General features: G+C 35.8%; 1 protein-coding gene across 10 annotated transcripts in view; it reads left to right on the forward strand.

Annotated features, from left to right (window-relative positions):
* Positions 1–14,718, forward strand: part of Dmd (dystrophin) — a 2,465,896-nt gene that overhangs the window by 989,269 nt on the left and 1,461,909 nt on the right. For all 10 annotated transcript variants that reach the window (XM_051140917.1, XM_051140916.1, XM_051140911.1 and 7 more), the window contains exon 12: positions 3,160–3,310. In XM_051140917.1, coding sequence (XP_050996874.1) covers positions 3,160–3,310 — 151 coding nt within the window. The remainder of the gene's footprint in view (positions 1–3,159; positions 3,311–14,718) is intronic.

Consider the following 14,718-nt stretch of genomic DNA (forward strand, 5'->3'; position numbering starts at 1 on the left):
ATATATATTCCTTTGTCAACACATGTATAAATTATACTTTCTGTCTCCATTTTTATATCAATTAAGGCGGAACAAATATTTTAAGTTCCTTTAAAGTTTAAAAATGATGTCATTGATGTTCCATTCAGACCTCAAATATTAATGCCTTTTTCTACATGTGATTACTAAAATAGAAAGACTTTTGAAAGACTAGGAATATATAATAAGAATACTATATGACTACTGAAAATTTATTGCTTAGTTGTTGGATTACAAGCAACAGTTTTTAACACATTTTAATGTAAAATAAGGTCAAGTCCATGTAACATCTATTTTAACACTAATAAAAACTGTATAGACTAATGGAGCAAAATGTGAACATCCCTTATTACATTAATGTAAAGTATGTCATTCTTCGAGTTTTAATTACAAACAGAAAAGCTGAATCTGTAGAATATGTTTAAGAGTATAACGTTTTTGGAAGAATACTTTCATCTGAAGATAAATAACAGTAATTAACAAACTAAGTTTATTCATGCATTCATCATTTGGATGGATGAATGCATGAATAAACAATATTCCCAGCAATGATTTAGTTATGAACAAACTACTCTCTCTTATGAATATAAAGCCTTATATTGTTATATGATAGTGACTGATGATAAAAAGTAAAATTAAGTATAGAATGTATTCTGATAGTAAAACATACTTGTTATTTCAAAATTGAAAATAAATTTCAGATAGTATATTAATTACAAAGAGTAAGCAAAGGTATGTGAGGTATGAGCTATGAAGATAGCTTAGTCAATGAGAACAAGTAAAGACAAATGACCTAAGGCAGAAGGAAGTAAACTGATTGTGCTCTGATTTATAACTAATACAGATTAATGTTAAATGAATGGGCTGATTAGCAAGAGCAGATCTAGGAGAGGAAGAATATTTTATAAATTAATTCTGATATATCTGAATTCCATCTATATTTCATGCTTATTGACATCAGTTGTAACAGTCACCAACCTAAGAATTATTTATCACATATCCACTTATTCCAAACACTTTACTATACCCTCCATACTGGCAAAATTATCCAAGCTGAGAATGGGCTTCTATTGTTGTATAAATGAATGTGAACGTAGCATATTAACAATACTCATGCATAATAAAAATAATTTTATTAAACATTTCAAGCATTGTATCTTAATAGCTGTTCTATTTTTGTAGTGACACATGCAAGTTCCTCCATCTACTTTTTGTTTAATCAGGAAGATTGTATTACTCCTTACCATAATGTACTTGTCACGGGATTCTTTTTCAACTAGCTATGCAGCTTTTTTATTATGTTGCTGTTATTATTTGAATTTAGGTTTTAAAACTGCAAATATATTTGTTCACATTTGATCTTTAATCTTGATCTTGATAACTAAAACTGAAAATATCAATTCTGCCACATTGTATTGGTTGAAAAACTAAAAGTCAAAATAAATATCTTAATTGAAAGCGTGATAAAAATTTATAGAAGAAAGGGGAAATTGATCAGTGGGTAGTAAATTATGGTTAGGAAAATATTTTTCTGCATATTACAGTAATATACTGTACATTTAAAACTGCTAGAATAAATAGAATTTGAGAGTTTTACCATTTAAGATATATAAAGATTTAAGGAGATAAGAAAGTTAAAAAATTTGACACAAAATTTACCCTCCCTACAAGATGCACAGGGATAAATATCAAGCAGAGATTGAGAGAATGTCCAGCCAATGCATGACCCAACCTGATACCCAATCCATAGGAAAGAGCCAGGCCCTGAAAATATTAGCAATACTCTGTTATGCTAGTAGAAAGGAACGTAGCATAGATGTTCTCTGAGAGGCTCCACCTAGCAGTGGATCCAAACAGATGCAGAGACTCACAGCCGAACATTGGGTGGAGCACAGGGAGTCTTGTGGAAATGTGAGGGGATGTATAGAAGGAACTAGAGATGATAAGAACTCTACAATAATACCAACAGCATCCAGTAATGAGGGACCAGAGGGTCTTACAGAGACTGAAGCACCAAACAAGGGCCATACATAGAGTGGATCTAGGCCCCATACACATATGCAGCAGATGGACAATTCAGACATCATGTGGGCCCGCTAGCAAGGGGAGTGGGGTCTGTCTTTGACATGGACTAGATTGCCTGCTTTTTGTTCACTCCTCTTGGAGGGGCTGCCTCGCCATGACATAGGAAAAGAGGACTTGCTCAATGCTGATGTGACTTGATGATCTGGGGTAGGTGGGTGGGTGGGGACTCCTCTTTTTTGAGAAATAAGGTGGGGAGATGGAGGAAGAAGGAGGGAGTGTGGGCTTTGGAGGGGAGGAGGGAGGGAACTATGATCAGGATTTTAAACAATAAATTAGTTAATTAAAAAGAATATTCAAATATATTTAGACATTATTCAATTTACATATATGTTGAAGCATCATTTGCTACCTGATAAATATTTTTGCTGTGCATGTTTATATGTATCCTAAAAATTAAAGGAGGAAAATGATTTCTGATGTTTATTGTAGATACTAAATTATAGCAACATAAAACACCGTTAATACGATGACCATTAATTTTGTTACCAGAGAGTTTCTACTTCCCTTTGAAATTGTATTCAATGTTATTAATTATTTTCTGATTAGTGTCAGTTTGTGTGTATGTACATATACACGAATGTGTGTGTATGCATGCACACATGCATTGTGTAGGTGGATTCTCTATCTATCAACATGGATTTGGAGATTTGAGAACAACTTTATTTAGTTGGCTTTCTCCTTCAACCTTTCAGTGGGTTTGGGAGATTGAATACAGATCATCATTTTTGCAGGGCAAGTGCCTTGACCCACTGATCTACATTGCCAGCCCCATTTCTATATTATTTAGGATGTTAACATATAGCTCACTATGTAAATATTTTAGAAACTATGATATTACTAGGTGTGTGTGTGTGTGTGTGTGTGTGTGTGTGTGTGTGTGTGTGTGTTTCTGAGGGAAAAATAGCCAAGGGAAAATAATTTTAGAAATTTTACTCTTGTATTTTTAATATTCAAAAATTCCAAGAAATTTGATGGGCCATCATTTATGTAGACATGTATTTATTACTAATAAACAACCTTAGTAGAGGAAAAATAGGTGTTTTCTTTATTTTTCAGTTTACATAAAGTTCTAATGGATCTCCAGAATCAGAAACTAAAAGAGCTAGATGACTGGCTAACAAAAACTGAAGAGAGAACTAAGAAAATGGAAGAAGAGCCTTTTGGACCTGATCTTGAAGACCTAAAATGCCAAGTACAACAGCATAAGGTTTGTAGACATATGGTATTATGGTATTTGCTTTCTATTCTAGTCTGCTAAAACCTGTGTGTGTGTGTGTGTGTCTGTGTGTGTGTGTGTGTGTGTGTGTGTGTATTACAAATAGATGTGAAGACATGTGGTAAGTATAGATGAAAAAGGAATCTTGTACTCAATAATTTAAAAGAAATTGACCTGTCCTGTTTCAGTCATTCTTCCCGTGTTTTGAGTAAATCCTCTTCCAATATTTGGGTGTTGCCAATGTGATAATTTCAAGAGATGGGAACTTTAATAATTGATTGAGCTTTGTCGATTTTTCAACATAAGGTGATTAGGCCCTTATTTAAAAAAAAAGAGGTGTCATGTAGCATTAGGCTATCATTTAGTCATCATTATAGGAACCAAACAAGAAGAACCTTGATCTTGGATTCCAAGCCTCTAAAACTTGGAGATATATTTTGAGCTTTTTGTAAGTTACCCTATCTCAAATATTTTTGTTAAAATAGCACAAAACATGCTATATTTTATTTTTTCCTCTGTAGAATTTTTTATTGAACATTTTTTATTTTTTACATATACATTTATATTATTACACATATATACACTAAACCACCTATAGCAAGAAGAACCATGACACAATCAGGAATTATATAAATGTTACATTCTTGGTGTTCTTGGCTATTTGTATTTGACAGCCTTGAAGGAGACATCTTTTCTATCTTGGTGTATCTAAAATTACAAATATATATCAATATCTATCATATCTTGTCATTATCAACTTAAAACATCGATCTAGATCTACAAACATCTTAACCCCTAAAGAACTAAGAGACTTTGAGAAGGAATAAAATTGTTTGCCTGAGTATATCTGGAGTGTGAGTTAGCATCTTCCCAAATGAGAAGATGACAGAGACAGGTTGCTACCTGATCAGTCACCCAAAACTCTCTATAACATTGGAGCATATATATTCTCTATGAAATACTACATAAAAAGGAATTTATATATTGAAAAGTATATACACTTATTTCTCGGAGAGGCGAATTTATAATGTGTTAAATACTAAGTCTGTGTTTGCCTATAAAACAGTTTTTTTCAGGAATTACCCAAATATAAATTGAACCTTTGTACTTTGCATATATTTATTTTCAATTCATAATTATTTAAAACAGACCAGACTTGGACTAAAATGAATATCTGTAAGATTATTTTGCTACAAAATACAATACATTTTTTTTTTTAATTTTAAGAATTTTTGTCCAAAGTATACATTTAGACATACACTTTCTGGCTAGTGGAAATTTTTGTTGTTTTCATTGGCTTCTCATTATTGTGATTGAGACCACATGGGGTGTGTGTGTGTGTGTGTGTGTGTGTGTGTGCGCGCGCGCGCACGCGTGCAAGCACGTACAGATTTGGTCCAGAATTATAGTATGATTCATTCTGACATGGACTATTCAATCTTAATAATGGTTATGAGTTTTGTGGTTAAAGGAGAAACTTACCAGTTCCATGCATGCAGGTTTGCAGCCAGGAACATTTGTAATCATGCAAGACAAGAGACATGGGAGAAAGCAAGTGGAAACACAAGAAACATCAATAAACTGTAGTTTTGGGGTCACTAACTAATGTTTTTTAAAAATGTATGAGCCCAATTATTGTTATTGGAAATCATATTTTTAGGCACTATATTTTTAAATGCCTGAGCTTGGTACAATGAACAGGTTTTTCATTGAGGTTAGCCATGCCATCTGAGACCTTAATATTCTGACAATTACATAAAATGTTTTTACACTTTTCTTTGGAAGAGATAAATTGAATGGAATGAAAGTTATTTGACTAATATTATCATAAAATCTGAATGGATTGTCCACTACTGGAAATATGCCATTTCCAGGTGAATATGAAATTGCTTTATGTTAATAATTTGAAGCAAAAAGGAAAATGATTATATACAAGTTGATTATACAGTATGTTATATATAAGAAACATTTAATAAAATTTTCTCATATCATACAACCTCATTATGTTTCCCCTCCCTCTACTCCTCCCAGTTAATCCTCACATCATCTCTTACCCAGATTTGTCCGTTACATGAGTCTATTTTCCTTCAGGCATTAGGAAAATGCAAATAAAAATGATCCTGAGATGGAACCTTATACCCATCAGAATAACTAAGATCAAAAATTCAAATAACAGTACATGATGGTGAGAATGTGGAGAAAGGGAAACATTCTTTATTTGCTGGTGGGAGTGCAAACTTGTACAACCAATTTGGAATTCAACCTGGTACTTTCTCAGAAAATTTGGGATAGCTCTACCTCAAGACTCAGCTGTATCACACCTGGGTAAATACCCAAAAGATTATCCACCATAAAAGAAGGACACTTGCTCAACAATGCTCATAACAGCATTATTTATAATAGCCAGAAAGTGGAAACAACCCAGATGTCCCTCAACCCAAGAATGGTTAAATAAAGTGTGCTGCATTTACAGAATGGAATACTCAGCTTTTAAAAACAAGAAAACCATGAGATTTGCAGGCAAATGGATGGAACTAGAAAAGCTCATCCTGACTGTGGTAACCCAGATTCAGAAAGATACACATGATATGTTCTTACTTATAAGTGAATTTTAGCTATATAGTACAGGATAAACATATTACAAATCACAAATCCAGAGAAGAAAAGTAACAAGAAGAACCCAAGGAAGGATGCTTAAATCTCACTCAGAAGGGGAAACAGAATAGAGAGTGGTTGAAGAGAGGCAGCAAGATAGGAGAGGGAAAGCAGAGAGAAATGAGTGTGGAGATTAGACCTGAGGAGAGTGAGAGAGAGGAGAACACAGAGGGCCTGCAGAGAAAAGAGAAAGTATGGAAAGAGTCATATCTATTACAAGCTGGATACCGAAGACATGGAGGATATGGTGGTGACTCTAGCTGAGACTCCTAGTACTAGGGGTCATGGAGACTGAAGAGGACACCTTCTAGCTAAACAAGACTCCTGATAGAGGGAGGGGAACACTAACCCATCCACAACAACTTCTACCCCAAATTTACCTTGCTTTCTAGATGTGCAGGCATAAAGATTGAACAGCAATTGAGGGAATGTTTAACCAAGGCCTGGCCCAAACTCAGACACACACCATGGGAAAGAGCCAACCCTTGACACTATTGACAATATTCTATCATGCTCACAGACAGGAGTCTAGCATAACTGTCCTCTGAGAGTCTCCACCCAGCAGCTGATCCAAATGGATGTTGAGAATCACAGCCAAACATTGGGAGAAGTACTTGAAGTCTTGTGAAAAAGTGGGTGAAAGTCTAAAAGGACCTGTTGGTGACAGGAGCTCTATAAGAAGACCAACAGAGCCAACTAAGCAGGGTCCAAAGGGGCTTTCAGAGATTTAAGTACTCAACCAATATCATGCATGGACTGGACCTATGCCCACTACAAAGATGTTTCTGATGAACAATTAGGTCTTTATGTGGGTCCCCTAATAAGGGGATCAGGGTTGTCTCTGATATGAACTCTGTTGTCTGAGTTTTGATCACTTCCATACTGGAACTGCCTTGCCAGGCCACAGTGGAAGAGATTGTGCTCAGTCTTGATGCAACATGATGAGCTGGGGTGGGTTGCCTTTTTCTGAGGAATAGGGGAGAGGGGAGAGGGAGAAGAAAAGAGAGAAGAGATGGGGCAATGATCAGGATATGAATAAATTAATTAATTTTTAAAAAGAAAAAGAATGAAGCAGATGATGAACTAGTATACACTGTTAAGGCTATAACAAATACACAATTTCTTAACTTAAAAGCTAGGTAAAATATTTGTAAGTCATGTAAGTGCACTGTTAATATCATAGACACACTAGCGTGCATTTTGTGAAAACATCTTTTGATGTTTTATTTCAGCAGTGTTTCAGTAAAAGACATTTCAGTGACCCATCTAATTAGCAATTTAAAATATATTGATTGTTACTATTAGAATCAGACAAATGGTTAACTCTGCATAGCTATGAATATTACTATTGGTTGCAATTTAAAAAGCAAAAACAAAAACAAAGCAAAATAACAAAAACAAAAAAATAAAACCCTTCCTATTCAGCCTTCCTAGCTACTCCTTTGAAGACAGCATTTACAGAATTTCTTTGGATCTCAGGTAAACAACATTGATTATTTCTGAGGACTGAATTTATTGAAATTCTTAAAATGTGCCAGAAATCATTCTTCCTGGAAAATCACTGAGAGATGGAATTTTATCTTAAAATAGTAGGGATATCATTGAGGAAGAAGAGCCTTCTTCCTCTGTGAGCTACATATTTAATTAACTGGAAAGGAATTTAACATGTTAATACAGAATTTTGTTCTGTGGTAGTAAGATATACAGGGAGTTTTGGTTACTTAGCAGAGTCTACAAGGATTTTCAAACCTAGATTTTTGAACATTTTCTCAATGACAACATCAACAAAGTCCTCACAGTTCATTAAAATATGAAACTATAAATGTAATATGCACTATGTTCAGACTCCATCAGATGTTCTGTGTTAAATGCTAGTTATTACAAACCAAATAACATATTAGATGGTTAGTAAACTATCCTTTCCTTGAAGTTAATTTCACGCATTTTACGTGACAAGATTGTGGCATATCCTCATCTTATAACCTTTAAATTGATCTAGATGTTCATGTAACAGAGGGGGGGTTGGTATAATACTGGCAAAGGAAATGACCTTTCATTTCATTCCACTGCATCCCAGTAGTGCTGAACAAATACTCATTAAAGCATCTCGGTGTGGTAAAGAATCCAGTGACCAACTGTCTCTGAAAGCCTTCACAAGCATCTCATAGTCCATGATGCCAGGGAAAGACAGAAAAAATGGCCATTTCTTGAGGCCAAATGAAGCAAGAGGCTTCAGAATTAAAATTGGTGAGCTGTTGGAATTAAGGAAATGAGGTTTGAAAACGTGAAGTGTGTTTTGTCTGTATCATGTGCTAAAGTTCTATATTATCAGGGCTAGAGGATTTTTGTTTCAGTGTAGAGGATCTTATACATGAAATCTAGGCAGGTTCCATTGCTCTATGTGTCATAAGGAACCATCACAGCTCTGAAATTAAAGCAAGATGAGTAGTGATTTAGAAAATTCTTAGTTTTGTGGACATTACATCTAATAAGAGAAATAATGTCTCTGGAAAGTAGGAGGAAAAACCATCTTGGAAGACTATTTCAGCAAGTATGTATAGCCAAAAAAATTAGAAACGAATGTAGAAACATTTTGGAGCTCAACAGCTGAGCCAACAGGCCTAGAAGTAGAGAATGAGCAGATAACTTAAAATAACAGATTCTGAGACTAGGCAATCAGAATACCAGAGTTGGAAACAAGACAGTAGGCGAAAGATGTAGTATTTGGGAGAAGGATGAGTGAATCAGAGAAGCCTTGAGAATTCCTTAAAATCAAGTAGTCCTTTTCCTGCTTAACAAGTTCTCTCCCAACCTAAGGATGACTAAAATCACACATACTGCTGTGAAGTCCCACTTGAATTTCTATCCTTTGCCCCTATATGTACTTAATGAAATTTTGATGTATATGGAAGTAAAGATAAACAATATACTCAGGACAAAAATGTCATACCATAGTCAGAGAACCACAGCTCAAGAAATAATTGTTTAGGAAATATTTTATCAGAACATATGTTGTAATAATTCTTACTATTTCATTGTGTAAACTGTACTCAGCATTGCTACCTTTCTGACAGGAGCCAATGAATTTGACAACTGAAATAAGCAATAAAAATATGTGTAGCTGTAAAAAAGAAAATCATAAAAAAGAGCAAGGAGCATTTCTATAAAGCAACAGATAGATGTATATCATGTTTTTTCTTCTTTGTCCTCATCCCAGTTTGATTTCCTTACATAAGTACCTCTATTTGATATTCATTTTAGAGTCCTTTTTACACAGTAATATTATTTTCACAAAAATACATAGGATTTAAAGTAAAAGGAATAGTGCCACTTTTATGCATTCTATAAATACTTATAATACTGTTATAATTTTTAAAATCTAGTTTATAAAAACAAGTGATTTTTCTAGTTAGAGGGTGTCCTTTTCAGTCGCTATGGTGTCTGTTACTATGAGTTTCTGTTAGAGTACCTTCAAATCCCACTAGGAGCCTAACTTGACATAGGTGGTCTGCAGCTTATCACAGAGATTGTCCAGCCCACAGCTCTCTTCTCTACAGGTCTGTCCTTCCACTCCTGCTTTTCCCACATCTGATCTCCATTCATATATCTCTGCTTAGTTCCCTTTCCTAAGTTGTTCCCACTCTTCAACCACTACCTCTTTCTATTCTATTTCCCCTTCTGGGTGAGGTTTGAACTTCATCCCTTGGGTCCTCCTTGCTACTTATCATTTTGGGTTTGTGATTTGTAATACGTCTGTTCCATACAATATGGCTAAAGTTCACTTATAAGTGAGTACATACAATGTGTGTCTTTCTGTGTTTGGGCTACCTCACTCAGGATGTTTTCTATATCCATCCATTTGCCTGAAATTTTCATGATTTCCTTGTTTTTAATAGCAGAGTATTACTCAATTGTGCAAATGTACAATAGTTTATTAACCCATTCTTCAGTTGAGGTACACCTAGGTTGTTTCCACTTTCTGGCTATTACAAATAAATCTAATATGAACATCGTTGAGCAAGAGCCCTTGTTGTATGGTGGAACAGTTTTTGGATATATACCCAGGAGTGGGATAGATGGATCTTGAGGTAAAGCTGTTCCTAGCTTTCTGAGAAAGAGCCATATTGATTTCCAACGTGCACTCCCACCAACAATGGAGGAGTGTTCCCCTTTCTCCACATCCCTACCAGCATGTGCTATAAGTTGATATTTTGTTTTTAGCCATTCTGACTGGTTTAAGATGGAATCTCAGAGTTGTTTGGATTTGTGTCTCCTACTGGAGGGAGGGAAACACCAACTCTCCCACAAAAACTTTAACCAAAAACACATCCTGCCTACAAGACATGCAGGGATAAAGATAGAGCAGAGTTTTAAGGAATGCTCAACCAATGCTTGACCCAAACTAAGACGCACCCCATGGGAGAAAGCCAATCCCTGACAGTATTAGTGATACTCTGCTATGTTTGCCAATAGGAGCCTAGCAAAGTTAATACTCTGAGGGGCTTCACCCAGAAAAGCTTCAAAACAGATGCTGAGACTCACAGCCTATAATTGGGCGATGCAGTAGGAAATTTTGTGAAAAAGATGAGGGAAAGGAAAAAGTACCTGGAGGAGAAAGGAGCTCTACAACAAGACCAACAGAGTCAACTAACCAGGGCTACCAGGGGCTTGCTGAGATTGAAGCATCAACCAAGGACCATGAACGAACTGGAGCTAGGCCTCTTACACAGATGTAGCCAATGACAGCTCAGGCTTAATGTGGGCTTCTAGTAAGGGGAATGGGGGCTTTCTCTAATATGGACTCTGTAGACAGTTTTTTATCACTTCCCCTTAGTATGACTGCTTTGCCAGGACACAGGAGAAGAGAATGCATTTAGTCATGATGCAACTTGATGAGCTGGTGAGGATAGGAAGTGGGGCTTCCTTGCTCAGAGGAATAGGGAAGGGGGTTGGAAGAGACAGAAGGAGGGTGGGACTGGGAGGTGAGGAGGAATAGGGCTATGACCAGGATGTAAAGTGAACAAATAAGTACATTTATAAAAAGAAACATCTTGCAAGCCGTCATTCTCTCTCTACCCAAACAGGAAGGAACATTTTTTATAATAAAAAATTCTGAGACCAAACTAAAAAATGATCTTCTATTATGATTTTAAGTAGTAGATTTTAAACACAATCTGTATAATGTCCTTGGTTATTGTAACAATAATAATGCTTATCCATGCTATATATCCCAGCTTATGCTCTCCTAACAACTGATGACATAGGTTCTTTCTAGTAAGGATTGAAAAATGATTGAATCATAGATTTTTAATGTTCTTTCTTTTTTCATTTAACTAATTAATTAATTGTTTAATTATTTTAGTTTGCTTATATCCTGATCACAGCTATCATTCCTACCTCTCCTGTCAGGCCCTCCATCTCAACTCCCATTCTCCTATTCTTTTCCTCCTCTCCCTTTCCCTCCCCTCCCTCCATTCTCCCTCATAATTTAATAGTTTGTTGTAGTTCTAAAATTTCATCACAGTGAGAACATTTACTAATTAAGAGGTATAAACTATTATTTTCAAAGATATCCAGAATAAGTGATTATACTCAGAGAGGCTATTTCCATTGCATTTGACTTATTAATAGGATGAGTATATGGATATATCCCACAATAAAATATCAGATCTTCTTTTTACCACTTCTTAGCACCACTAAACATTGTGTCATCTGTTTCTGGTGTATTTTCTCATTTAACTCCAGTACTAAATTTGTGCTAGGGATAATTTGACATATAAACAAATCTTTAATACAGGATTTCACAAAGTAACGTCGCCAGCAACCATTAGGTTCCAATTTTTTTCTTTACCTTGCAGTATTATCCAGACTACATTTGAATTCATGAACCCAAGAGATCTCCTTCAACATGATTCTTATATGTTTCAGGGCAACCCATTGATAAAGACTCCTGTTTTTAACCTTTATATTTCTTCATTCAAATCAAGAAACTTTCTATCTGGCAGTTTCATTAAATAATGGCTCCATATGTGAACCTATAGTTTAGAAACCATGCAGAGAAGTAGCCCAGAGACTTGGAAAATCTCTAATAGGATTGTTCATTTTAACAAGAAAGAGACAAAGACTGAGTATATAGAAGCTTGCAAATTTAGAGAGAAACTCGGAAAAGTATGGTGGTGGTAGCTGTTCACAGGATGCTTACAGTCAAAATGTTTGAGTCAATGGTATGTTTATATCCATGCTGTAGATCTCCCTTTAAATTAGAGCTAAATAGATGAGTAAGTCAATAACAAAGAAAGAAATAGTCTTATAATATTAGCTGTATTAATATCAGAAAGGGGATAATATTTAGATCAATTTAACTGAGATTAATATCAAGATTTTATTTTAGTACATATTTATGCATACATTTATTGATTATAGGGGGAGAAGGAGTGGCAAGAAAGGGCTTCAATTCAGTGATTATAATTTTTATTTTCGACATGTCTTTTGCTATGAAAGTTTTTCAGTGGTGAGCTAGTTAGATTAATTAACTTAACACTGCATTCTTTTTTGAATAATATTCCTATTCATTTATACAAACTCCATTCCTTTATTTGATGCACTATGATGATTCATCAACTGCTATATTTTTCTGACTTCTTTTTTTATCCCCTCCACCACATCTCTTTCCCAACTTCTTGTATTCTCTCCCTGTTTTTTAAATTATTTTCATCATTAATCCCTTGAATCCAATTAATGCTGTACATACATGTGGGTAAGACCATCCACTGGGACACATTTAACCTACCAGCAGCAACATGCCCTAAGGAAAGTGACACTCCTTTATCAGGCTTTAATTATCAGTAGTTTGATCTTCATGTGAGTCATCTTGTAAGTTGAAAGGATGCTGTCTATGACATGGAGTCTATCATTTGCTTTTCAGTAACTTCCCCCTAATGGGGCTGCCTTGCCTGGCTATAGTGGATGAGGATGGGTTCCGTCCTGATATGACTTTATGTGCTGGGTGGGTTGCTTGAGGGGTTCCCCTTTTCTGAGCAGAAGAGGAGCAGGGATAGAGGGAAGAGAGTGGGATGGTAAAACCAGGATGAGAGGAAGGAGGAGGCTAAAATTGGGATGTAAAGTGAATATGTAATTTAAAATACATTTGAAAAGAAATGTGTAGTTCCTTCTCTAAGAGTTAAACCTCAAGGATGCCTTGCTAGTCATCCTTAGTTTTTGACTGATTTGCTCAGGCCTCGTGCAAGTATGTACAGTAGCTGTGAGTTGATGTGTGCAATATATGTTACTTCAGGCCAGTATTGCATAGCTCTTCTCCCTATCTACTTTCTTTTGCATTTTTCTGCATTCCCACCTCTTAGAGAAATGTTCCCTGGGCCTTGGATGGTGGGTGGTAGAAAGAGACTATTCATTCACAGTTGAGCACTCACAGTTCCTTATGCATTACTCTTTCGCCAGTTATGAGTCTTTGAATTACTTCTGTTAATCTTCTATAAATAATATGTAAATTTAATGGTTACTTTAAGTGGTTGTGTTATGGATAAGCAGATTAAAGTTATTATCTGTTTATCACACAAATATCAGAGTTTATATCTTAGCACTTAAGTGACTCACAAATGCCAAGAACTCTGGTTCCAAGGGATCCACATTTCCTTGTGCTGTTTACATGTACCTGATCTACACACATGCATCTATGTTCACACCAAAGCACAAGTATGCACACATACCAAAGTACCCCTACCCTCAAACCAATTCACATGTACACACAAACATTAAAAGTAGATATTTTAAAAATTAAGGATATTAAATAAATTATATATTTTTCAGCCCCAGAAATTTTCTGTCATTTCATGAATTTCTGGAAGTACATTTATGGGATAATGAAAGGCACACTAGGTTAGATGAAGGCAAATAGGGGGCAGTATGTATTACTAGGCTCTTGGGGCTTGCTTTAACAGCTTTCTCCTGAGCACGCTTAATTATGGGGGCTCAGAAGGAAGTGGCTGGTAATATTTATATAGTTCATCTTATGCAAATACTAATCAATTATACTATATTATGTAGTCAGATGGCTCTAAATCCATTTTCACTAACCAGAAAACTGAAGCTTAGTTTAACGAGGGATAAAGGGATCAAGCCTAGAAATTCTGATTTCTCATATTGAACCTTTGACAGCTGATAAATGGTGTCCTCATGAACATATTCACATTTGTTAGTTAATGTTCTATACACTATGTCATCTTCCGTTGACAATCTAAAGCATATATAAGTATAGTAGTTCTGTTATCTAGATAGATTTTTTTCTTCTCTTTTTAAAACTTAGATCATTTTGCATACCAATTGTGGCTCCCTCATTCATTGCCTTCCAGTCCCATGCTCCATCCCTCATACCCCTCTCTCCCTCCCTCCCTCCCTCCCTTAGTCCTCAGAAAGGGGGTTACCTTCTCCCCATCACCTGAAATCAGTCTATAAAGCCTCATTTGGACTGCCTGTACCCTTTTCCTCTGGGGCCTGGCAAGGCCGCCCCACCAGGGGGAAATGATCAACATGTAGGAACAATATTCCATATCAGAAGTAATTCCTACTCCCCATATTATGGGACCCACAGGGAGATTGTGCTTCCTATCTACTACATCTGAGCAAAGGGTCTTGGTCCTTGGTTTAAGAATCAGTGTCTGCAGCACCCCATCCTCTACCCAGATCTGATGTCTCCATTGGTCTCCTTGTGGAGCTCCTGACCACTC

The sequence above is a fragment of the Acomys russatus genome, chromosome X (genome assembly GCF_903995435.1).
Source record: "Acomys russatus chromosome X, mAcoRus1.1, whole genome shotgun sequence".
Lineage (NCBI taxonomy): Eukaryota > Metazoa > Chordata > Mammalia > Rodentia > Muridae > Acomys > Acomys russatus.